At 40.1% G+C, this 25,198-nt stretch overlaps 1 protein-coding gene across 9 annotated transcripts in view; it reads left to right on the top strand.

Annotated features, from left to right (window-relative positions):
- The window catches only part of LOC101737214 (uncharacterized), a 196,083-nt gene that overhangs the window by 164,806 nt on the left and 6,079 nt on the right, over positions 1 to 25,198 (top strand). For 4 of the 9 annotated variants that reach the window (XM_021350359.3, XM_012693539.4, XM_062669551.1 and 1 more), the window contains 10 exons: positions 1,127 to 1,314; positions 6,232 to 6,360; positions 8,116 to 8,236; positions 14,120 to 14,392; positions 20,604 to 20,796; positions 20,994 to 21,122; positions 21,657 to 21,888; positions 22,812 to 22,991; positions 23,622 to 23,818; positions 24,834 to 24,943. In XM_021350359.3, coding sequence (XP_021206034.2) covers positions 1,127 to 1,314; positions 6,232 to 6,360; positions 8,116 to 8,236; positions 14,120 to 14,392; positions 20,604 to 20,796; positions 20,994 to 21,122; positions 21,657 to 21,888; positions 22,812 to 22,991; positions 23,622 to 23,818; positions 24,834 to 24,943 — 1,752 coding nt within the window. The remainder of the gene's footprint in view (positions 1 to 1,126; positions 1,315 to 6,231; positions 6,361 to 8,115; positions 8,237 to 14,119; positions 14,393 to 20,603; positions 20,797 to 20,993; positions 21,123 to 21,656; positions 21,889 to 22,811; positions 22,992 to 23,621; positions 23,819 to 24,833; positions 24,944 to 25,198) is intronic. The other 5 variants (XM_021350357.3, XM_062669546.1, XM_012693540.4 and 2 more) reach the window with 3 other exon arrangements.

Below are 25,198 nucleotides of genomic sequence, written 5' to 3'. Positions count from 1 at the left end.
CGGCAATTTCTGGTTGGTAGGTATCCAGTTTTATATCACAATTCCCTTTGCCTTCACACATATCTTGTGCACTAGCCGTCTTCGGTCCAAGCAATTGGCATCTCGTGATTCCTAAATAAAAGGCTCAAAAACTTATCCCTTCATATGCCTCCGTAGAGCATCCCTAGATCTCAAATATCAACCATAATTGGGTCTATATTATATTTTTTAGTCGCAACTAAAGCTCGTTAGTTGAAGAAACGCGCCAGTTGGAATTTCGTTAGACATAATTAATTACATTGGTAATATGGAGTGGCGCTTCGTAATTTATGGACTGCTACGTTGAATTTTAAAAGTTAGGCAAACATCACTTCATGAAAATCGATATAAATACTGTTGATATCTAAAAGCATACTGCTTAGTTTTATTAAGCCCCAAGAAATCCGCTGCTGCACCCTAATTCCACCTCCCCCGTGTTTTCTATAGTCAAAGATCGCATTCTACATCCATAATACTCCAGCAACTAAAACTATTATTCATTAGAGCAATTTTATAATTCAAAAAACTCAAACACGTTTGATTTTCCAGTAATAAATAATTGAATATGTCACTCATCGGCTTATACACTATCGTTCGATTCTTAAATCCGTTGGTAAGCAAAACCACGAAGCAACGAAGTCTCTGTCGCATTTATATTAGTAAATAAAATGTAGCCTAGTGTGAACTAGTGGAATTGTGAAGTTATTTATAAACTGGATTCCATCCAAATTTATTTTTAATCATTTCGGCGTTATTAAACCAGCATGAACCATTCAAACATGTAAACGTTCAAATTTATGTTATTAGTAAAGATTATTATGTGCTATCATCCCCAGTTTACAACTGAAAGTATATCGTATCCAATGGTCCATAACACCTAAATGAAGAAAGCTAAATGAAGGTTGTTGGTCATGTCTCCTGTTATTGGCAAATATGATCAAGTTAGCTTTCTTCGATTGTACTTTACTTATATGATTTCTTTTTCGTTCGAGTTTCATAAAAAAAATTTATCTCCTGTACCATTTTCCTGAGATAGTATCAAATAACGCAGGAGAGAATAGAAATACACATTATTAATCTATTTAATATTGATAAAATTACGTGACAGACGGACGACCAAAGATCTACGACGGCGAGTGACGAGGACGGCTCCGCCAACCCTCGCTCCGTGAGATTCGTCGAGAGGCCCAAGGACCGATCCGAAGAAGAGCCGCCTGTCAAAATCGAGTCCGAACCCCATCATTCATCGGACACCGAACTTCTCCCAAAGGAATACAATACGACTTCTGGAAACAGGTTATTTCATAAGCATTGTGTAATGTTTTTGTTTGCATATAAAATCATTAAATAAACAAAATTATATATTCTAACCGATCAGTTAGTATACTAGTCAAACGTCGAGGAACCACACCATATTCGTTTGCGACCAGGAAAACTGTTATAGTATTCGAAACGTCGTCAATAATATATTCCTAATAAAAATAGCGAGATTAAATGGTAAAAGTAGTAATGACAGCGACCGAATGTGAACTAACGAAAACCGAATAAAATACCGAATTTGATACATATCGATGCCTCCAATGAACACTACTCTATCTCAAAATTTTGAAATTTTCGTTTTTCACGCAAATCGCTTCACTATTTTAAAAGTATTACAAATCATTATTGATGGGATCCGAAGCAATAATAAAGATTTTATCAACTGTTTCGTTTAAACACTACTCCTGTAAACCTACGAATTTGGAGTTAGCGTAGTGTTAGTTCATTGGAGGCATCGATACAGAAACGAAAACTTTACACATTACTCAAAATTCAATCCATTAGGGTTTTGGTTGAAAAATTGGTAGAATTTGGTAGAATTTGTAGAAATTGGTAGAAAAAAAGCACTAAGCAGTTCTAGAAGAAACAGGCCAGCATTGCCAGGTACTGAAAGTTTCTAAAATAGTAAAACGTTAAGTGGTTGTTATACATATTATTATCTATCCAGCCGTAACAACGCATCGTATTTAACTACCTAGCGCACGATAAGTACATTTGATTAATTATGATGAGCTCAGCAAATGAATATTATTTTCCGTGTACGTGGAGGTAATATATAATTTTAATTAGTTTTGGCGTTGAGAACGTTTATGTAATATTCTGTATATGATCGTAACCGCTTAATTGTTGTGCCTCAAACTCGTCTTATAACTTTATTACGATATTTATGCTGGAGTTGAAATTCTGCGGGGAGGTTTTTTTTTCAAAGCAATCACGTACCTTATTTTTTTTTTTTTTTTTTTGTATCGATGGGGAATCCTAGTCTTTACGGATACCCTGCCGACGGGGGTCGGACCGGGTTATGTCGGACTCCGCGCCTCCGGTGGAAGAAAGACGAAGAAGTCGCGAACCGAGGTCCGCGCCCTCAACCAATTGGTCCACGGAGACTACGCCTTTAGAAAGGCGCGCTGGGCTAAGTTCAGCTCTCGCCAAACCCGCCCAGCTTAACGACTACCGACTAAACCCCAACGAGCTCCTCCACTCCGGCTGGGCGGGGACCCAGGTACCGCCATGTGCGCGCCATAGGCCCGCCTTCGCCGGCTCCCACCCCAATGTTACGTTGGGCGGGATCTGCCACCGGGGACTTTTTCCCCCTCTCATCTCCACGACTCGTGAGGGGCGCACCAGAGCCACAGCGCACCACCACCCCACAGGACCTTAGTGCCGAGCACCGGGCGCCCCCGCACCCAGCAATCGACGGCCCCTGCAGGAGCCAGTTGGGGGCTTTCTGCCCGCACCACCCGCTCCGCCTTCACTGCCTACGAACCGAGGTCCACGACCTCCTCCTCACGACTTCCTCCTCGGTTCATCGGCATGCCCGGTTCTTCATAAAGCCCCGGTCTTCCTTGTGCCCGACGGAGGCTGGACGTCCATCGGAGTCGTCGTCTCGCCGAGTTGACTTCGGTCTGCAGCAACGGGTGCGGCCGCGGGTGCAGCGACGTCCTCTCTCCTTGGTTTTCTCGGGGGCCTTGCACAGGCCTTGCCCCCCGAAGTGTGGTCCGCTGGTTTCCCGGCGGAGGCGCAGACGGCGCATCGCGGTGCCAGTGTGCATCCGGATGCCACGTGGCCGGTCTGTCCGCACCGGTAGCAGTCGTGGCTGCGGTCGACCGACGACGGGCACCGCGCACCCACATGGCCCAACGCGTGGCAGCGGAAGCATTGTAGCCTCCGGGCCTCCAGCAGGTGGACGCGAACAACGCTCCACCCGATGCGCAGCTTCGTCACTGTAACAATTTTCTTCGCCGCTGCTATCGGGCAACGAACGAGAACCTGGCCCATTCCTCCGGATCCGGGCTTGATAGAGCCAGCCTTGACTGCATCGACGGAGCATTCGCCGATGCGCGCAAGCTCAGTGCATATCTCCTCCTCCGTCAGCGAATCGTCAAGTCCGCTTATGCGGATTGCAGCGGTCACTATCGGTCTTGTCACCGTTACTCTCTTAGAAGAGAGAACCTCCTTAAGCTTCTCGGCCAGCAAGTCGGCCTTCGCGATCTGGTCCTCGCCGCTCACTATGAGTATTTTGGCTCCGGTTATTGCTGACCGGACCTTCTTAATGGGGATCCCTAAGGCTCCGGCGTCGATGCTGGCCCTCGCCTCGGCGAGCACCTCCCGGTAGGAGAGCCCCTTTTCGATGGCCTCCAGGTGCAGCCTCAGAATAACGGCCTGCGAGTTCGGAGCTCGAAGTCTCTTCTTTCTACCTTTCTTCTTAGGCTTGAGCGGGGCAGGGTTTCTGTCTCGTTGGCCTTCCGCGTTGGTCGTCGGTGCTGGCTCCTTTTCCCTTCTCGGCCGTGCTCCTCTACGCGCAACGGTCGCCCAACTGACCGTAAGGGCAGCGGGGGCCGGAGGGAATGCGCGCGGCTCGGGTGGAGCTGACGGCGTCGTCTTCTTGTTATTGCCCTTCTGTTTCTTGGGCTTCACTTTCTTGTTGGTCTCAAGCTGGGGCAAAGCCGCATAAGGCGGCGTTGCCTCCGACACAAGACCTGCAGTGTCTGGATCGATTTCGCTCTCTCTGCTCCTCCTTCTTGCGTCAGCGGCCAAAGGTGGTCGCAAGCGAGGCTCTGGGAGTAGACGGGCCTCCAGACCCGCGAGTCGGGCGTCCAGCATGGACCCGACTGCTCGCATGATTATCTGCAGGCGTCGCTCGTCGTCTTCGTTTGGCAGTGTTGGGGCGGGAGTGGGCTGCGCTGTCGTCTGAGCGAGGCGCACCATTTCCGCTCTTACGTCCTCTACTTCCTTCCTGAGCTGCAGGATCTCCGCCTCCTGTCTCTCGCTGAGTGCCTGCAGCCTCAGGGTTTCCTCGTTGGCCGATCTGGAAGCTAGATCTTCCGTGGCCTCCTTTATTGTTGTGGCCATCTCCTTAAGGGCTTTGATGTACGTCCCCTTCGGATTGCGCGCTTTCGCCGCGATGGTAAGGGCCATCTGGGCGGTCTCCTGGAGCCTAGTCGCGGGATCTGTTGTTATGTTCCCGGATATTAAATGTACTGCGCGCCTCTTCTCACGCAGGTTGTGCACGCTTTCCACTACCTCCTGTTCAGCGCGAAGCTCCAGCTCTTCACGTTGAGCTTTTAAGTGTGCCTGCTTCGCCGCCGCCAATCCCACGTATTGGCCGGTCGTTGGAGGACGACCTCGGCCTCTCTTCGATGGTCTGGTCCTGGACACCAACGATCCTGACCTAGACGCCTCCGATTCGGTACTGCTGTCGGAGCTTGCGTTCTTCGAGCCTTTTGCCCTTTTGCGCGTCGTTCTCTTTGGTGATGAACAGCAGGAGCTGACCACCATGCTGTCCTCCGAGCAAACGCTGCTTTCTCTCCTGCGGTCTTCGTTTTGCACCGTTTCTCTTTCGTCCCTTGTGGACCTCTTCCTTTTCTCCCCGTCCTTCTCGGACTCTTTCCCGGAACAGCTTGTGCCCCCCCCAGAATACGAGGGGCAGCGTGCGGCCGATTTCTCGACCGCACGGAGAGATTCTCCTCCCGCAGAGCAAGAGGTACCCTCCTGGGGTAATAACTTTTTCAGGCTGGACATGCTCATGCTTTTTTATTTTTATTTACCTAGGGTGCGGTCCCCTAGGACGCCCTCGAGACTGGTCTCCCACCAGCCATTCGTCCCGTTGCCGGGCGTCAAAACTTGGGATTGGGTGAGAATAAAGAAAGAAAGAAGTGGAAAATATAACAAAATCTAACATAAAAATGTAACCAACAGTACAAGAGTGAAGATAGTAAACAAACAAAACACAAAGAACAAAATAACAACGAAGATAAGGACAGGCAAACTCAACATAAATTAAATCAAAAATATAAAGAAAACAAAAAGACAGTAAAAACAAACTCAAAATAATAAGGAAGAAGTCGGGGGCCCGGGCATCCCCGGAAGAAACACCCTTCAACTAGGTGAAGGGCGCAGAGAGCCCAGAACCCCCCCTGCTGGTTTTGGTCCACGTCGCTCAATCTCTCCCGCCATAACACAACGAGAGAGAAGGAGCGATACCCCTGGGAGTATGACTGCTCCCAGAGGCCCGTTATCCGCCACCCACAGACGCACCCACGGCACGCAGAGTGCGCATCGGGGGCCCGTCCAGGTCCCGGGAGCAATCACGTACCTAACTAGTACACGTTCATGAACGAGATCAATAATTAATAAAAATATAAATAAAAAAAACAAATTAATAAATTTATATGATTACTAATATGGTTCAGCGTGCTTAAAGATCTTCTCAGTGGGTCCCGTTTCCGATCCGGTGGTAGATTCTGCGAAGCACGGCTCTTGTTAGAGTTCGTGTTAGCAACGTCATCACGTTTGAGCCCCGTGAGCTCACCTACTTGTTAAGGTTACGCTGAAATAGCCTCTTAAGGCTATCAGTTTAGGTAGGAAAAAAAAGGCCTGCTTAAAGGCCGCGTAAGATCGTCATGTATATGCAGATTTAAGTGTGAATGAACCTTTATACGGGAAACTCTACGGTTTAAATCCAGAAGTACCGTGAGCTTGAATTAGAAGACGAATAAGTTAAGCTGAGCTCATTTTGTAGTACCGATAGAAGTTTAAATTAGCTTCATCGTTGCACAAACTTACAATTCCCTGTTCAAACTTAGTCTAAATTTGCAAGGCAGTGGCGTTAATTACTAGGACCACATCAAACAGCTTCCCGTCGTGTCAGTACAATAGAACCGTTGTTCGCAGACTGGAAACACCGCTGATCCTAACCATCAACGCACCGAAACAGAATTCCGCTGTGCAACAGTTGTTCAACAGTGGAAGACCACCGCCGCCAGCCATCGAGCCACAGTTAATTACTTCCGAGACACTGAGGTAGGTTTAAGGGGAAACGCGACTGTCGTGAGATTCGAAATGAGAGATTGAGATTTGAATGATTTAAAAAATAAACTCGATATCTTCCGTGCAGCGCTAATTGCAGCCTCCGTCGGGGAGGATACTGATTTAAAAATATCTTTCTGATTTCAATATAGTTCAATCTGACTTTAGCTTTTGCCTTTCTTTTATATTAACGCGAAAAAAGTTTAGGAAACAAATGGTAGAGATGAAACCTTTGTCTTTCTAGTGTCACTTTTCAAGTATCGTATTAAAAGTTTTAAAACGGCGCTAAAGAAGTTTTTGCTTCAATATATTTGCTCTGTGTTGCCAACCAAGGCACAAACAGTTTCATAAAGATATTTAATCTGTGTACATAGCGTTTCCTTTTAATGGAGTATAGAATTACTTTTAAATGTTGCACTCATTTAAGACTTACAATGCATTAGAATAACAAAATATAACGCCAAAAATAAATCTGAATGTTTGGATATTAATACGTGAAGCAAAAACTTTGTATCCCTTTTTACGAAAATTGCGCCGACGGAGGAGTATGAAATTTTCCACACTTATAGAGAATATAGAGAAGAAGTGCACAACGCTAATATTTTTTTAAAATAATGCATAAAGATACATTAAATCGATAAAGAAAACATTACACACACTACGTACCATGTATTTGACGCATACACGCATGCATACTATTTATTGTCAAGCTTTTGTTCTTGGCGTCTGTTGACAAATTGAGAATAGATTAAATATTATTTGTCTTTGTTAATATTTTTTATAATGTAGTCTTGGAGAAATTTGTGATTATAAAAGTATAAAATACAATCATAATAGTGTACAAACTTACAATTCCAATCAATTATAGTCGAATTTCGACTACTACGTGACCTCTAGTTTAGTTAATTTCGTAGTTTCACCTATAAACGAATACAGCTAAATAGAAAATATTATTTCTTGAAACAAAAATGGAATGTCTATAAAATCAAAATCCGCATCGAAGAACATTCCGTTCGTTTATATTCAGTGAGACAGGGCTCCCCGCGGTGACGTCCTGAACATCAACAAGTTGCACTGCATCTGAACTTGTTTGCGTCACCTCGCTTCAATGTTATTACAGTATTATAGAGTTAGTTAAACAATTTAAGCCCGTTAAAGCAGACACTTTTGTTAATTGAGCGATTTAACAGAGCAGCCTGGAGCTTACTTAGCACTATTAAAGGATCGGAAAACTAATTTATATTTATCAACCGTCGAGCTTACTTAATCTGACTTTAACTGTTTACCGTAAAGATAGTATGTCGTGGATGTTTTCTGGGGAGATTACGAATAATCAATTCTTCTTAGGGCAATGACCTCTTAGTCTTTTATCGTTAGTTGGAGTCATTAGCGGCTACAATGAAATTGGCGTCTCATCTAGAAACTCAAGATCGAAATTTCCAGTACATTGCATTAATGACTATCCTAGCGTTCAAACCTGATTTTGTTTGTTTCCCTTTGCGTAAAACACAGGAATGACTCTGTTACCAAAACACACAGCCTTACGTACATCAGCTACTACTTGAAATTTAAGTTCAAGGGAATGGTATGTTAAGCCGTATTGCTGAAGCAGGATGAAATTGTGGTGCGATCGCAACCTCTGACATCAAAATTAGGTACAGCGCAAATAAATTTCATTTTATTTGGGGTAGTTTAGAAGTAGGTATCGCTCGCGCTGTACTAGGACATGCAATTATAATATTATATTAGAGCGTGGGATGCCGGTGCCAGGCCAAAGTCGGAGGAAGCAGCCGTGAGACGCGTAGCTGAAAGGAATGCTCTGCGGTGCTCCTTGCTGCGAAGCGAGGCCAGGAAGAAACAACAGCCTAAGGTACGGTCCTAACTAATATACTACACAACGTTTTCTTTAATTCTCATATAGATGAACAATTGCTTAATACAAAGTCAAATACAACACACAATAAAAAACATTCAAGTCGTCGTGGCCTAACGGATAAGACGTCCTATGCATTTGTGTTGAGCGATGCACCAATGATAATTATTCGAATCTCAGGCGGGTACCAATTTTTCTAATGAAATACGTACTCAACAAACGTTCACGATTGACTTCCACGGTGAAGGAATAACATCGTGTAATAAAAATCAAACCCCCAAAATTATAATTTGCGTAATTACTGGTGGTAAGACCTCTTGTGAGGCCGTGCGGGTGGGCACCTCCACCCCCCCTGTTTCTGCCATGAAGCAGTAATGCGTTTCGGTTTGAAGGGTGGGGCAGCCGTTGTAACTATACTTGAGACCTTAGAGCTTATATCTCAAGGTGGGTGGCGCATTTACGCTGTGGATGTCTATGGGCTCCAGTAACCACTTAACACCAGGTGGGCTGTGAGCTCGTCCACCCATTTAAGCATTAAAAAAAAACAAAAAAAAACATCCCGATTACATTTGTAGAAGAATCAATAGTGTACCTAAGCAAATTTCTAATAATATAAAGCTTCTTCTTCATGTGCCATCTTCTAAGGAAGGTCGGCCGTTGTAAAAGTGACTTGAGCTTCAGTTTTGTTAGATATCAGATATAATATAGCAGAATAGATCTAAACGAAATAAGGATGCTTTTGTCAAACCATTGTATCAGAGTTTTCAATCACGATGCCCTCATACTCTTTAAAACATTATATTATAATATACATACTACTAGTATTTAATATTAAAACATATTTAGATCTTTGCTTAGAAGTTAAAATGAAAGATTCAGTAACAAGTTATATTATAATATAAAAACGATTACAATCTCTGAGAAATTCGCTCAAAGGTGCACTTCAAGATATTTTCACATTCAAAGTAAAACTAAATAAACTAAAACCAATTAATTTATTAAAATGATTACATATTTCAAAAGCATTTAATTTGTTTCAAAACGTTTTTAAACTAGCGCAACTCTTGAAGAACCCAGACAAGGTTTCTGGAGCTATCTAAAGATCCACTTTCAAGTAAATTTAAAGTTGGAGATTGTTTTTACTTGAAATTACGAGAAACAACGCATTTCAAGCCCGTAAACCAGGCGGAGAACTGATATAGTTTGTTTTTAGGGCTTAATCCGTTTTGGTGAAATTTGTCTGCATTTTTTTTAAAGTTAAACACCATCGGTTTGAGTTAAATGTTTTATTCAATTAAATTGTGAATTAGTATATACCTGGACAGTGGACAGTTCATACTCTACTACTGCCTCTGAAAACAGATCAAAAATCGGTTACATTTCAGCGTCAATAGTATCAATAGTCATATAAGTTTCGGCATTATTAGTATATGGGCCAGATAACTGGGCTAACGGCTTATTAATTGGCAGTCCGATCCCACGGACAACATAACCTGAATGCCATTGTTCACATTGAATCACAAAGTAGAAGGAGTTATGTTACAGAAAGCATGATTACTCAGAGCAATAAGTAGAATAATCGTATCCAACAAATGTAAGCCATAGAAAATTTGTTACACTGTAGATAGGTAAAAGAAATAGGGTAGGTACCGCGCGATAATTATCATGAAATTTATATAACTGCATAATGTTTGAATAGAGGCGAATGTAAAAGATGAGGATACAATGAAATCTGATAATTATATTATGAAGGGAACATACAACCATTAGCAACGAACAACAAAAGAAAAAAACAAGTGAATCGGATCATAAGCCGTGGCTTTGCCGGCTAATACGATTACTGGACAGTAAATTGTTTTATGTTTGTAGATTTCTGTTACGAGCGAAGACAATATCTTGTCTTGTAGTAAAATAAAAGAGTGGAGTAGTACTATAGTTAATACAATAGTAAGACTGTATTAATAAAACATATTCTTAAAATCGATGAGTATGAAGAAATGGATTGACGTAATCGTTTAAATATTTATTCTTTCGAAGCCGCTAACCGACTGACTGAATCGGCTATTTTATTCAATACATACACCTAACAATTCAAAGTTACATCAACCATTAAAGAAGACTCTAAGGCGATAGAAAAAATTTACAAGCGAATGAAGATTTTGATACTAAAAGGAGATTTCACAGACAAAAAAGCTACTATGTGTCCTTTCCAAAAACTAGCAATATAATATCACATTAAGTTAATGGGTGCAGGCAGCGCAGGACCGATATTTGTGGCGAGGCTTGGGGGAGGCTATGACCAGCAGTGAACGTCTTTGGGCTGATAGAATAAAAAAGTTAATATATTTTTACACATTATTTTGTGTCATTTTTACATTTTATTGTGTCTTATCTATGAGCCTACTCAAAACAAATTAATGCTTCCCTATATTCGTTCATAGTGAATTCGATTTAGTGTATACATTTTACATTATGTCTTGCAATTGATGTTTAGCTTGACGTGAAAATATACGAGGATCACTATCCAAGTACCTACTCTATTTAGTTATTTAAACTATATTGCTCGATAACCTTTTGAAAAAAAAAACAGCATGGGAGTGCTAATTTTAATTTGAATTAAGATCCATTACAACTACTATAAAAATAAAATACGTGTGGCACTCGGGGACTGCCGCGGTAAAGTTATTACGTAGCATTTTTTATCAACTTATGCAATTATAATTAGACAATAATAATTTAATGTTAAAACAATAATAAAATAATACCACGGTACATTTATAAACATTAACAAAAGCATAACATTAACTGTCTCCTCCTTCACACTCATAAGCTAGACCGTGCGAGAGAGAAATGGGCATACTTTTCATGATGCGTATGAATTGCGACGTCACGCCGCGCGCTTATTCACAAATACTACACGAGCGCAACGAGTGAATGTATTGAACGCGAGCTACATGGTAGGCGGAGTGGGGGTGTTAGGTTTTATTTTCGTTACGGAATTTCTTGATCCGGTCGCCGCGCTCATAGCCCGCGATAAAGTCTATGCAATAGCTTAAAAGCAATCTAAAAGAGATGGAGTTTTATTAGCATGCAGTGGCAGTATCAAAAGGTAGCCCTATTATTAACGAAAATTGTTTGAAGCTCCCCTCAGTTGCCGTATTATATATTTAATTTTATTAAATTTCCGCTATGATTTACTTACACGTTAAGTATTGAATGTAATTTAATTTCCAAAATAGCTATTAGGTACTGACAGGTAAAAAAAACAACGATATTCTCGTTATGAATTTTCCCGTATTATGAACTCTGTGGAGCACGAATCTCCACTTTCATTATATATAACGTATCCAATATGAATTTCCTGTAATTAATTGTTCGTTTATAATAAATGAGTTGAGCGGAAGCTATGAAAGTAATTCGTTACGCCATGACTCACGTTCTTATTTTAAAGACGTTTTTACATCAAAAATGTTTTGATAAAAATAAAATAAAAACACTTAGAAATCTAATGAGATGATATCTCATATGTTTGAGTTTTAGTTTGAATGCCCTTGTGAATATATATAAAATAATTTACTGTGTATAACTAATGAAACAATAACGAATAATGTAGATGTAAAAAAGTGGAAGTGCCAGGTAGGAAATAAGCAATATTATCTGTTATTTTCGGTGAAAAAATATCATACAAATTACTCCACAACGAATATATCAAGGCAAAATGTGGCTGTGATATAGATCATGTTAAAAATCTGAAAAATAAAGTTAGTAGTTACGTAATTAGTAGTAGTTAAATACCATATATTTTTTTACATCTTAGATAGGTGGACATGCTCACAGCTGGTGTTAAGTTGTTACTGGAGCCCATAGACATTTACAACGTAAATGCGCCATCCACCTTGAGATAAAAGTTCTAAGGTCTCAGTATAATTACTATTATTTTTTTCATTAAGATACAGATTGTTCACCACGTGCCAAAGAGAGCTTAATGAAAGTGGTATCATAGAAAAGTGCCTGTAACTATTTACTAATCTGTGATTTGGCGGAGGAAAATGTATTCACTCAATTCGTGCGACCAGTATTGATAAGTTTACTGCATCTACGGGTGCTGGAGTGTCCTGTGAGCCCCCACGGGTAGGTGCTGCCTATTTCTGCCGTGAGGGGGCAGCCGTTTTACTGTAAAACTCAAGTCATTTGTGGTAGGACGTGTTGTGAGTCCGCACGAGTAGGTACCACCACCCTGCCTATTTCTGCCGTGAAGCAGTAATGCGTTTTGGTTTGAAGGGTGGGGCCGCCGTCGTAACTATACTGAGACCTTAGAATTTATATTTCAAGGTGGGTGGCGCATTTACGTTGTAGGTGTCTATACGCTCCAGTAACCACTTAACTCCAGGTGGGCTGTGATCTCGTTCACCCAATTGCGAAAAAAAACTTGTCGAACAATAAAAACCAGCAATAAATGTTTCGTTCGTGTTAATGTAGGTAAATGTAAATTGCGGCGGTAGAGTGGCATCCGCTTTCAAAATCGAATTATCCACTAACTCGATTGCCAGTATTTATTTTAAATTTCTACCCCTGGGTCGTTGCACCCTAGAAAAATATAGAATATTCAAACTAGCCACGAGTAGTGCGGATAGCATACGTAATTGTCCAATTTACTAGGTATAGGTTGAAATATCGTGCAATGCTAATGTTCCCGGTCATCATTCTCGTCGAACCCGTCGCTTGCGACGAAGGGCTCGACGAGTAAACTAACCCACAGACACAGCCCGCTGAGTTTCTCACCGTATCTTCTCAGTGGGTCGTGTTTCCGTTTCTGATCCGGTGGTAGATTCTGCGAAGCACTGCTCTTTCCAGGGCTCGTGTTAGCAACGTCGTCAGGTTTGAAATAGCCTCTCAAGGCTACCAGCATAGGTAGGAAAAAAAAGGTAATGTTCAAGCATATATTGTTGACAAGCATTTTTTCAGACACAACCAACTTATAAAAAAATGAGTCATAGCTTAAAACTTAAGCATCGCTTAAACATGAATTGCTTTTAAATTTAAATCTGATTGCCCGAACACAAAGAGCGGCTGGCAGGGATTAAGCGCTAGCTCGTGTTTCGAAATTTAGTAACAACTTCTTGCGACTACAGCGCGCCTTTGGAATTTGAGATCTTTTATTTGGAAATTTATTACTTTTCACTGTATAATGTTGATGAAACATAAATTTTGGTAAAATATAAACATATATGGACACGAGCTCACGGCACACCTGGTGTATAAAGGCTAAAAGAGCCCAGATACATTAACAATGTAAATGACGTTGCCCACCTTAAGACGTGAGTTGTAAGTCTCAATTTTACATTACAACGGCTCTCTCACTCTTCAAACCGAAGCGCGTTTCTGTTTCGCAGCAGAAATAGACGGGATGACGTTTGCTATCTGCGCAAACTTACAAATACAACAATAATAGACTATGTAAGTCGTAAAGAAGATTACTACAGCCCCATAATAACTATTACTTCTTTGATTGTATATACCTAAAAGGAGGGATTACAATAGTGCCGGAGCGAGACGGACAATATCTAAATATTACGAAGTATTTAGTAATCCTAATGCAATTTTTTTTTATTGCCTAGATTTGTGGACGATTTCACAGCCCACTTGGTGTTAAGTGGTTACTGGAGCCCATAGACATCTACAACGTAAATGCGCCACCCACCTTGAGATATAAGTTCTAAGGTCTCAAGTATAGTTACAGCGGCTGCCCCACCCTTCAAACCGAAACGCATTACTGCTTCACGGCAGAAATAGGCAGGGAGGTGGTACCCACCCGCGCGGACTCACAAGAGGTCCTATCACCAGTAAGAAGTAGAATGTAAAAAAATAATTTTCGAACAGCAGGAGACAACGTCACTAGCCGAAAGAATCCGTCTGTTAACATGTGATGTCGAGGATGAACCGGAAGAGCAACGCGCTTCGCCAGCCAGCCAGAACAACTCCGACAAGCTATCCGACAAGTCCAGCGAGAAATCGTTCAACAGCCTCGACAAAAGCAATGAGAAGGCTTTCGGGAGTGCCTCCTCAAGTTCCTCATCTTCCACCCTGTCTGCACCGGTACCAATGCGCCATCAGCCTCCGGACTTAGGAGATGTGCACCAGGATCCCCCAAAGGTACTCAACTAAGAGCTTTTAGCTATGTATACATATATTTTTTATCTATCTATATATATATAAGTTATATACGCTGTCTTTAAATAACATCTAAAAAAAGCTTTACAGCGCGGCATCGCTGCACTAATGGTATTGTTGATGGTATTGAGCGAAAATGTCAATTTAAAATCAGGTTGGTCGTACGCTTTTTTTTTGTATTGAATAAAAGTCAAGTTTACAGCATTCTTAATACTCGTATTGTCTAGACCGTAAAATCCGCAAACCGAAGCAACCGCCCACTTAGAAACAGAGGGCGAAGTCTCCATAAAGTTGGAATAACGACTCTTCAAACTTTCATTACTACGAAATATATAAACTAAAAACAAATCATCGATGCACTGACTGTAAGGCTGAATGGAAAATAAATGTTTGTTCGAGGGGCTCGTTCCCTTTTCAGCCTTTTTATCGTTCTGGCTCCATCGCCGCTACCTTCGTTAACATGATGCTCGAATAAAACTGAAATATGCAAAATTTCCTGTACATTTTTCAATAAAACTAAAATGAAAAAGATATTCAACAACAACACTTATATTTTATATGTACATACATATAACTATACACAATAACTTTTTGAACTGAAATATCTTTTGGGCCTATCATTTCTTTTCATTCATTATCCGGTGCAGTACTATTTTTTTTTTTTTTTATATTTCCCCTGCCTATTTCGCTGGCAGCTTAAGCAGCATTTTCCGGCTACGAGTGGACGGGTATATTTTTTATTAATCCACTAACTTAAGTACTATGGTAACTTATGTACTAAGTAACTAAGCTTTAGAATGTAGTTAATTTAGAAACTTAGGTATACATCAAATTGACCTGTTACATTTCAACAAATCTATACTAATATCTAAATCTATAGTGGTTTTTACGGATGTTCCGTTATAACTACTGAACCATGCATCCGATTGGCTTGAAACTTAGTATCTATGTTGAAAATACATGTACTTAATGGATAGGCTATTTATATGAGTGTTGGAATCTTTTGGTATTACTCTTTTGTATTCTATTATATATACTGATTCACATTTAGGTAAAAACAGATCTTAAGGGATTCAAGATCAAACGATCTTCAAAGGCTTTCTGTATTGGTAAACATCAAAAACTGAGCGGAACATATTTTAAATATGATCAAGATTTTTATTACCCTTGCAAACGTCCATAGTAGGTAACATTTGCACAACATAATGATTTAAATGCGCTGATTTAATCGATAGAAGTTACGCGAAGTCTCATTAACACTATAAAATAACTGCTGCTTGTAAAACACTCGCATACCCACAATAGAATAGAATATCTACATATCGAGCTAATTAAGTAGTAAAAAATATATTGGATCCAAATTAGGGCTGGGAAATACTTTTCGTTGGTTCTTAATAACGCTGGCGCATATAATTACCATATTGCTCTGGTGTCTAGAGCAACAAATACTGTTATGGGCTGGGGTTAGGGATAAATAAAACTTCCACCGAAATAACTACAAATTAAAACTATTAAACACTAAGAACACTTTACAATTCATAATTCAGTTCTTCCGCTTCGCTTCGGGTGTTCCGGTCGCTGTTTCGCTTCGAGTTAAACCGATTAGTGACTAATTTCGTGTTATGTCTGCAACGCTTTTATAGTCGATACGACATCTCTACAATTGTCCAGAACAATTCGAGCAAGACCAGTCGTTTCGATATGTGTTTCCGCTATTTGATAATAGATGGCGTTACTCTTGCCGGCGTAACAATACCATAAAACTTTAATTTAAATTTAATTTAATTAGTTTTAATTTAAATAATGAACGTTTAGAATATTATGTCAATATTTTCAACAAGAATAACAGGTACGAGATATGTACATTTAAAAAATATAAAATAAAATGTTTATTAGCAGTATTGTATATGTTCGATGATCGTGTTGCCTACTGAAAAATTAGTAATTACTTCTAAATTACACTAGCTGCTATTTATTTTTAACAATTTATTTTAGAACAAATGTTCTAATTAGCGGCTTTACTTGTACATAATATATTACTGGACAACAGGCAAACAATAAATACCATTTAACACAAAACTACTGAGCCATCAAAAGAATATTCATACCACAAACGAATTGCGGTAGGTTAATTCTAAGAAATATACGGTACAAATAATAAACATTAATCGCTAATTTAGATTTGTTTACTCCCATATTATCGCAACATCCATAAGTACGCACGAATCATATCAAATTACCTTTTGTACGCCACGTCTAATGACCCCTAATATATCGTCACAATGTACTCGATATTGTAAACATATTAATGTGTCTCTCCTCTCGTAAATAATATCATGTTTCTATATTATGATGCGTGATGCTTGGATCGCCCACGTTTATTATGATTCAGGCTATAGCCACTAATGCAGGCAAAATGACATGTCTTTACTACAAGTCATTGTTTATTTAAACCTCCCAAACGACATTATTTAAGGCTTTCCTGAAATTTCACAAAATAAATAATAAAACATAATAAAATGAATGTAACTAAATAAAATAATATAAATAAACAAAGTTCTGAATTGTCTAAGTCTATTGAAAAATCCGTAAAGGTAACGAAAAAAATTGATACCGCTTTCGATAATGTTCCTGCTACAATTATCATTATCATCAGCTCACTGACGTCCACTGCTGGACATAGGCCTCCCCCAAGGTTCGTCCTTATGACCCGTCCTGCGCAGCTTGCGTCCAGCGGATTTCCGCGAATTTAAGCAGGCTATCCGCCTCGTGGGAGGGCTATGCATGATATGCTTTCTGGTGCGAGGTCACCAGTCGAGAACTCTTCGGCCTCAAAGGCCATCTCTTCTACGAGCAATGTGGCTTGCCCACTGCCAGATTGTGAAATCACAATCGTTAACATGATGCTCGTGAAATCACAATCTGGCAATAGTTCGGATTATGTCAGCTACCACGATTCTTCTGTTAATCTCCTTATTCCTGATATGCTGGTATAAAACACGCAAACTCAATTACACTCGGTATGACTACTTTGATAAACAAGTTTAATATGTACTAGCGACCCGCCCTCGCTTCGCTTTGGAAACTGTAATTTATTATTGATTTCTGCACTATTTAATGGATGTTATTATACACATAAACCTTCCTCTTCAATCGCTCTATCTATTAAAAAAACCGCATCAAAATACGTTGCGTAGTTTTAAAGATTTACGCGTACATAGGGATTAGGGACAGAGAAAGCGACTTTGTTTTATACTTTGTAGTGATATGATTTACATTAGCTGTTATACACACGCTTTTCATTTTTAATATCATTTCGATGTTTCTCGAATCGCGGCTATGCCGGAACAGATTAAACAAATAAACTTTGGTGTAGTACTTTGGTTCTACTGTTTAGTACTTTAGTTCTATTGTTTGTCCGTGGTGTTTTGCTGGATGTCCTTAAATAAATAAATAAATGTACATGTATGCAACAGAGAGAAACGGATGTTTCTGAAATAAGTTGTAACATGTGAAGTAGTAACAAATAATAGGGGTTAAAGTATGAAATTGCCGATTTATGTAAATGACATAAAACCTTCATGGTTTGAGATTTTTGAGTGAAACTTTTTTCAAATGGTACCTATGAGGAGATTCTTCTTTTAAAAAATGTGCAACATTCGATTAACGACTTTCAGTTGTTTTTTTTATCAGCTCAGACAATAAAGATGGATACTTCGAAAATTCGAGGGATTTTGGAATACGAGTTCCGACGCGGAACTAACGCTGCAGAAACAGCTCGCAATATCAATGTTGCCTTTGGAGAGGGGACTGCTAATGAACGCACCGTGCGATTTTGGTTTAAACGCTTTTGTGATGGAAATTTTGATTTGAAGAACGAACCACGTGGGAGACCGCCCACACAATGACATGTGAATAACAATGAATTGAAAGAGATGGTGGAAGCCGATCCAGAGTTCTATCGCAAAGGAATAAATGACCTTCCTATTATATGGCAGCAATATATAGATAATAATGGTAGATATTTTGATTAAATAAATATGTTAAATGAAAAAGAAACGAATTTCAGTTTTTCAGTACAAATCGGAATTTCATACTTTAACCCCTAATATTAACTATTCAAAAATGATCGGATTAACAATGACCAATTAAATTGAAAATAATTTTATTATTTTATGACTTTTAGTAGGTTTTCAGATGTTTTGTTGTTTGTTTATAAGCAGTAATATTAAAATAGGAAGTCTTGTTTTTCAACAGCTCCAACTAACGCATTTTCTGTTCAAAATTATAAATTACTAGCCGTACTCGCCCGCTTCGCTGGGCATTTAAAATTAACATTATTATTTATTGTCATTATTATTTGAGAGTCCAACACTCATATAAATATTAGCCTATCCATTAAGTACATGTATTTTCTAGATGGATACCAAGTTTCAAGTCAATCAGATGCATGGTTCAGTAGATATAATGGAACATCCGTAAAAACCACTGTAGATTTATATATTAGTATAGATATGACTAGCCCATTTTGCGATAACTATTACTCGTTTATTAAAATCATACGATTATTGTCATTTTTAAAAATCGTTTTCTGTCATACAACGTAGTCTGTAAATGCGAAACTGTCGTACGACAGTTTCAGTAAAACATATAAAATGACGAACAGAAACACAAACCAGTTAGAGCTGTTGTAGATTTTATAACAATACTGTACTTAGGTCAAGTAAGGAAACTAGTTCGCGGTCTGCTTAGTTTTGGGCAGTTACTCACGCTCATACTGGCTCATAGAAACCAAAAGCGTGAATTTTGCTGTCCCTGAAACTAGAGATCTTAATTGTATTATATATTGTACGATATTATTTCAGTACATTATATTTATTATTATTCACTGGTGGTAGGACCTCTTGGGAGTCCGCACGGGTAGGTACCACCACCCCGCCTATTTCCGCCGTGAAGCAGTAATGCGTTTCAGTTCGAAGGGTGGGGTAGTCGTTGTAACTGTACTGAGATGTCTTAGAACTTATATCTCGAGGTGGGTGGCGCATTTACGTTGTAGATGTCTATGGGCTCCAGTAACCACTTAACACCAGGTGGCCTGTGAGCTCGTCCATCCATCTAAGCAATAAAAAAAATATAAAAAAATTACAATAATATCTTATGAACTACAATAACTTAAAAAAGGGTTTAAAAAACCAATTAAGAATAAAAAATATTATACAAAAAATTGATGACAGTGTCTCCGACGCCAGTCATAATATTATGTGGCTCCAGAGTATGAAATCTCCTCAAAATTCATTTCTGCACGAGGCCCCTTTATTTTAGAGATATGAGATGGTATGAGATTTCTGCACTTATAGGGCACGCGGGGTATGTGGGTCTTGACGGTCCGCAGATGTAAAGAGCGGACCGCCGGCCAACGGATGTTTTAGGGTCATACCCACCAAACAACTCCTCTTGCACTCTCTCACCCCCGGTTGGTCTCCGTCCGGGGTCAGAACCCGGGCAGAGTAGCGGGTTTCCCACGGTCAAGACTACAGCCAGACTCGCGGCGCCACCCCGAGGGACCCCACACCCGAACGATAGGTCGCCGAGGCGATTGTCGACGCCGGTCTCCGCGGTACGGCGGCCGTAGTTCTAAAATTATATTACATTATCATTGTTTATTCTCAAGTATATTATAGTAGTATAATGTATTGTGTATTGGCTGTCTTAACCATCATTTCGCGCATCGGGCGTTTGCTTTATGGCAGAAATAGGCAGGATGGTAGTACCAACTAGTTCGGGCTCACAATACACCTTACTTTTAAACTATGTTCATATTTTAAGCTATAGTTTATTTTGCACCACTGTCATCATGCCTATTCAGGGAATTTTCCCATAAATTGCAATGGTGACGATGAATAATATAATAAATTGCCGTGCGAAACATCAATGAAACATACTAGGTAAACTACATTTGTAGTAAAAAAAGCCCTCGCAAAAGGAGTTCAAGTTCAAGCGAGTTCAACTCTGTCCTAGACCTGTAGTTTAGAGTCAACTGTGTCAATGTCAAGGTAGCTGTATCATATGGGTTCTTTGTTAGTTTATACGTACTTAAGTTATGTGAACTGATTTAATGTGGAAACAGTTATTACACACAATGTTATATGTTATGTGATGACATATTTCAAGAATTTTTCATCTTCTTTTTTAGCGTTCGGAGCCGCGTAGGCAATTCCTGTCGACCTTGGCTCCACTGACGGCTTGTGTTGGTAATGCTGCCCATCACGAGGGTTTCTATTACGTTTCCGCTACAGCAGATCGTAGCACGGTAACGTCCACCACTAACATCGATCTTCAAGAGCACAATGATGCGCCAGCTCCAGACATAGTAGCTGGAACACCAGGTATGTTTTCGAATCCTGTCTTTAGTGTATACCGTAATATTAACTTCCCGTTTGTATCCCACTCTTTAAACGACTGGAAGTAAATAAGGAGGAGGCTCTCTCACAGTGTGCTATTTGGGAGTAAATAAGAAGGAGGCTTTTTCACAGCGTGCTATTTTTGTGAAGTTATCTATCTTTTTATTTCATTCACTTTATAGGAGCAGGTGACGGTGACGACGGATTGGCGGCATTTGCACGAGCCTCTGCTCCACGAACAGAGAGAATAAGGCAACGCTACGGCCAAGAGTCGCAGCCGGTCAGCAGTGATGATGAACACGATGATTACGGTAAACGTAACGTACAATCATACATTTGAACTTAAATAAAATGGCATGTCATTAGTTCTTGTAGGTGTATTTACACTAGGGGCAGTCGGGGCAAGTGCCCAGCACGGCAAATTTTTTAGGGCGGCAAAATTTTAAAAGTAACAATTTTTTTTAATCTTATCACGATTGCTCAGTAAAATTAATTAATTCTAATAATTAATAATTTTCTTTTTTAATTGATTATTCAAGAAATTCAATTCATCCATTATTTGTAAATTTTATAATTTTGGCACTTTTGGTAAAAATTTATAATCAAAATGATTTAATCAATTTATTTCCTTAGAGATTTAAAATAATAATCGATTTTTCGATATAATATATAATATAATATAATTATGAGTCACCCTTAGTCAAAATTTATAATTGTTAGTAAAAAAAAAAACAAATCTTTATTTATGTTTTTGGAATATATGACATAAATATGATAAAGTTTCCGCAATAAATTAGCTATTTTAATTTTGAAAAATAAAATAGGCCCTGTGTATATGACGTCAGGTTTCCACCGGCGGCCTGCTGTGCGCGGCATAGCCATCAAGCAGCAGCTCGGAGCATCCGATGACATGTTACAACAGATGCAGAACGAATTGCAACCTTCCCCGAGTACGAACGTGACGCAAATGCCGTTTCACGCGTGCCAGAGAACAAACTCGAACTACTCGTGGCCGTATTACTCCGAGGCTAATCTCAACTCCCGACCGCAAAGCCGAGCGAGCGCTAACTCTAACTGGCAAGTTTACTTTGTATAAAGGTTAAAGTATTCGTAACTAATTGCTTGAAAACAAATTTGTTTTCAAGTATCGTACAATGCACATTGTGTAGTAAAATATTATTTTAATTTCAAATGATTTATAATACATTCGTACGACTGAAATTTTTTTCAAGAAAGTCGTTATTTAATTTAATCAGTATATGATTAAAAAAAAAAATATTGCCCTTGTAGACAGACGAGCATACGGCCCACCTAATGGTGAGTGGTTACCGTCGTCCATGGACCTCAGCAATGCCAGGGGCAGAGCCAGCCACTGCCTACCGCATATGTATTATTTGCTTGTTTTTAACGCTCTATGAATTACGATGCATTATTTGAGTTTAATTTGACTAGCAGTTGACGCGAAATTCTTTAAATATTCGCTCAGCCCTAAAATAGCACCACCCACGTTTCTTCTCGTGGATGTCGTAAAAAACTAAGGGCTTTAACAGAGAATGGACAGCAGCGTTCTCTGAGAATTATACCAGCGAACTCAGATTGTCAAACCGGCATTTATTGGTGTTTAAGCGTGTTGTTGGACGCACGGGTGCCGTCATCTATCCCATTTCTGTCGATAACTCAAGGTAGGATGAGGTCGCGTTTACGTTGTTATATATGGTCTCCGGGAATAATATAACATCAAACAAGCTCGTTCAATAGGATCGTTCACAGAACTACGCAGTACAAAAAATGTTAAGCCGTAGACAAATTTTACTACGGGTTTATATGTAATTCGTTTCATAAGCATAGCCACTATTTTGTTTACTTCAAAGCCAGTCGATACTAAATACATATTGGCACATAGATCATAATATTAGCTACGGTATCCAGTTTAATATCTGCCTCGAATATCGACAGATGTGATGTTTATATGCCTTCATTCGGGTTATCATTTAAAACAGGTCAAAAACGTCGTCGGATTACGTAACCACGCGCCCATGCAGCACCACTCCAGTCCCCCAACAGCATACCGACGCCTGCTACGCTCATTCCCAGAACATGGCCTCATTTGCTCATTACCAACAGCACAGACACCACGAGAATCTGTATAGAAACAGCTGCTCTTTGTACGCTAATGTTGGGTAAGTGAATTAAAAAAAAAACTTAGCCGGGCCGGATATACGTGCCGCAGGACTGATGGAGCAGACGCGTTCTGGACTGGAGACCACGTACCGGTAAGCGAAGCGTTGGGCGTCCCCCTGCCCGGTGGACCGATGACTTGCGGCAATATCCTGGGAAAAATTGGATGCGGAAGGCGGAGGATCGTTCATTGTGGCGGACTATGGGAGAGACCTACATCCAGCAGTGGACAGATAAAACAAATTGCAACTATTTTTATTAGATAAGGCTTACTATACTATGTCAGAATATTTAGACGATAACATTAGATAATTTAGATGATAAGGTAGAATAGAGTTAAATAATTATAATTTAAGATTAATGTTTTTATGTAGATTATACTTAAGCTTAATATTTGTACGCTTTACTAGCAGGACATAGTGATACATTTATTAATATGAAGCACCATATTTGCCTATGACCATGAATAATAATAAAATAAATAAAGAGGCTGATGATGACATTAAAAACTTTACAGGTTTCATTTTGGTTAAACAGATTGAAGATTTCTCAAATAACTGCATCTTGAATGACTAAAAGTCATTGTCCGGTTTTCAAAATTGTAATTTAACCGAGAGACATTAATTAAACAGGTGCTCAGATAGCAGCCAAGAGTTGTACAGCTCGCAGACCAGTTCGGAGCAAACTTCTCCAGTGAGGGCGGCTCCTCGTTGCAGAAGGCCAGAATCGCCACCGCCGATCAGAAGCCACCATCAGCTGTTGTACGTGCCCTACAACGCGCATTACCATTACCAGCAACACGAGTACGCTCAATGGTCACCCAACGACTGTGAGTATAAAATTGATAACTGAATTATGTGTCAATAAACTTTATATAAAGCGATTCTTACTAGTTGAAGTCACAATATCTCAAATGTATTTTTTTAGTAGTTTTTTTATTGCCCTTGTAGGCAGACGAGCACATGGCCCACCTGATGGTGAGTAGTTACCATCGCCCATGGACTTTAGCAATGCCAGGGCCAGAGCCAAGCCGCTGCCTACCGCTTAATACTCTCCACAAGCCTCGTTTGAAGAAGGACATGTCATAGCGCTCGGGAAACACCGTGGAGGGGAGCTCATTCCATAGCTGGATGGTATGTGGCAAAAAATACCTCTGGAAACGCACTGTGGATGACCGCAGTGGCTCCAGGTAGTTTGGATGAACTTTACTCCGTTGACGGGCGGTGCGATGGTAAAAACGAGATGACGGTATCATCTCGAACAATTCTTCAGAGCACTCTTTAAGCACTGGTTAATCTGGTAAACGTACTCACGGTAATAATAATCGGTTGAAGAGATCCAAAAACTAGTTACTCCATAAACGCAACGTGAATACCGCCACACACCACGGAGACCCAAAACCGTAGTCTCAATTGTAGATTGTCCCACTTTCCAAATCAGAACACATGTCCCTAGCGGGCTTCAAACGCATCCAACCAATATACTAGTGTCCCTCATTGTGTTTACGTGATAACTATAGCGTTGATTACACATATCAACCCCATCACAATCCGTTCATGCATCAGTTTTTTTTTTAATTGCTTAGATGAGTGGACGTGCTCACAGCCCACCTGGTGTTAAGTGGTTACTGGAGCCTATAGACATCTACGACGTAAATGTGCCACCCACCTTGAGATATAACTTCTAAGGTCTCAGTAAGTTACAACGGCTGCCCCACCTTTCAAGCCGCATTACTGTTTCACAGCAGAAATAGGCGGGGTGGTGGTACCTACCCGCGCGGACTTACAAGAGGTCCTACCACCAGTAAAAATTTCGTACATTGTAAATAACTTACGTAATTCCAGATAATCGCATGCAGACTTATTATCAGCACCAAGGTCGCAGCGCAACGAGCACGCCCCAACCTGTTGCACATCAACAAAGGGCGCACTATTCCCATCCCCTGCAGTTACAGGTTAAAATTATACTTCCATTAAATCTTTATTTGTAACGGTTTGCTAACATTGTTTTTTTGGTAAACGTGATGTTTTGCTTATCAGATCGCCGGCGTTTTGTAATTTGAAGTGGTCTAATTTTTCTGTACAGTATGTGCTTAAATGCTTCTCTGAAGTATGCGCGAGTATTTTTTCGCGTCACAATGAGCAGAATAATGCTTATAGAAGTTAGTTGTAAGAAGAAAAACATTCAAGTATACTCCTTGTGATCCAAC

This window comes from Bombyx mori, chromosome 1 (genome assembly GCF_030269925.1).
Source record: "Bombyx mori chromosome 1, ASM3026992v2".
Lineage (NCBI taxonomy): Eukaryota > Metazoa > Arthropoda > Insecta > Lepidoptera > Bombycidae > Bombyx > Bombyx mori.
Note: the sequence above shows the minus strand (reverse complement) of the source record. Positions and strands in the feature narration are given on the sequence as shown.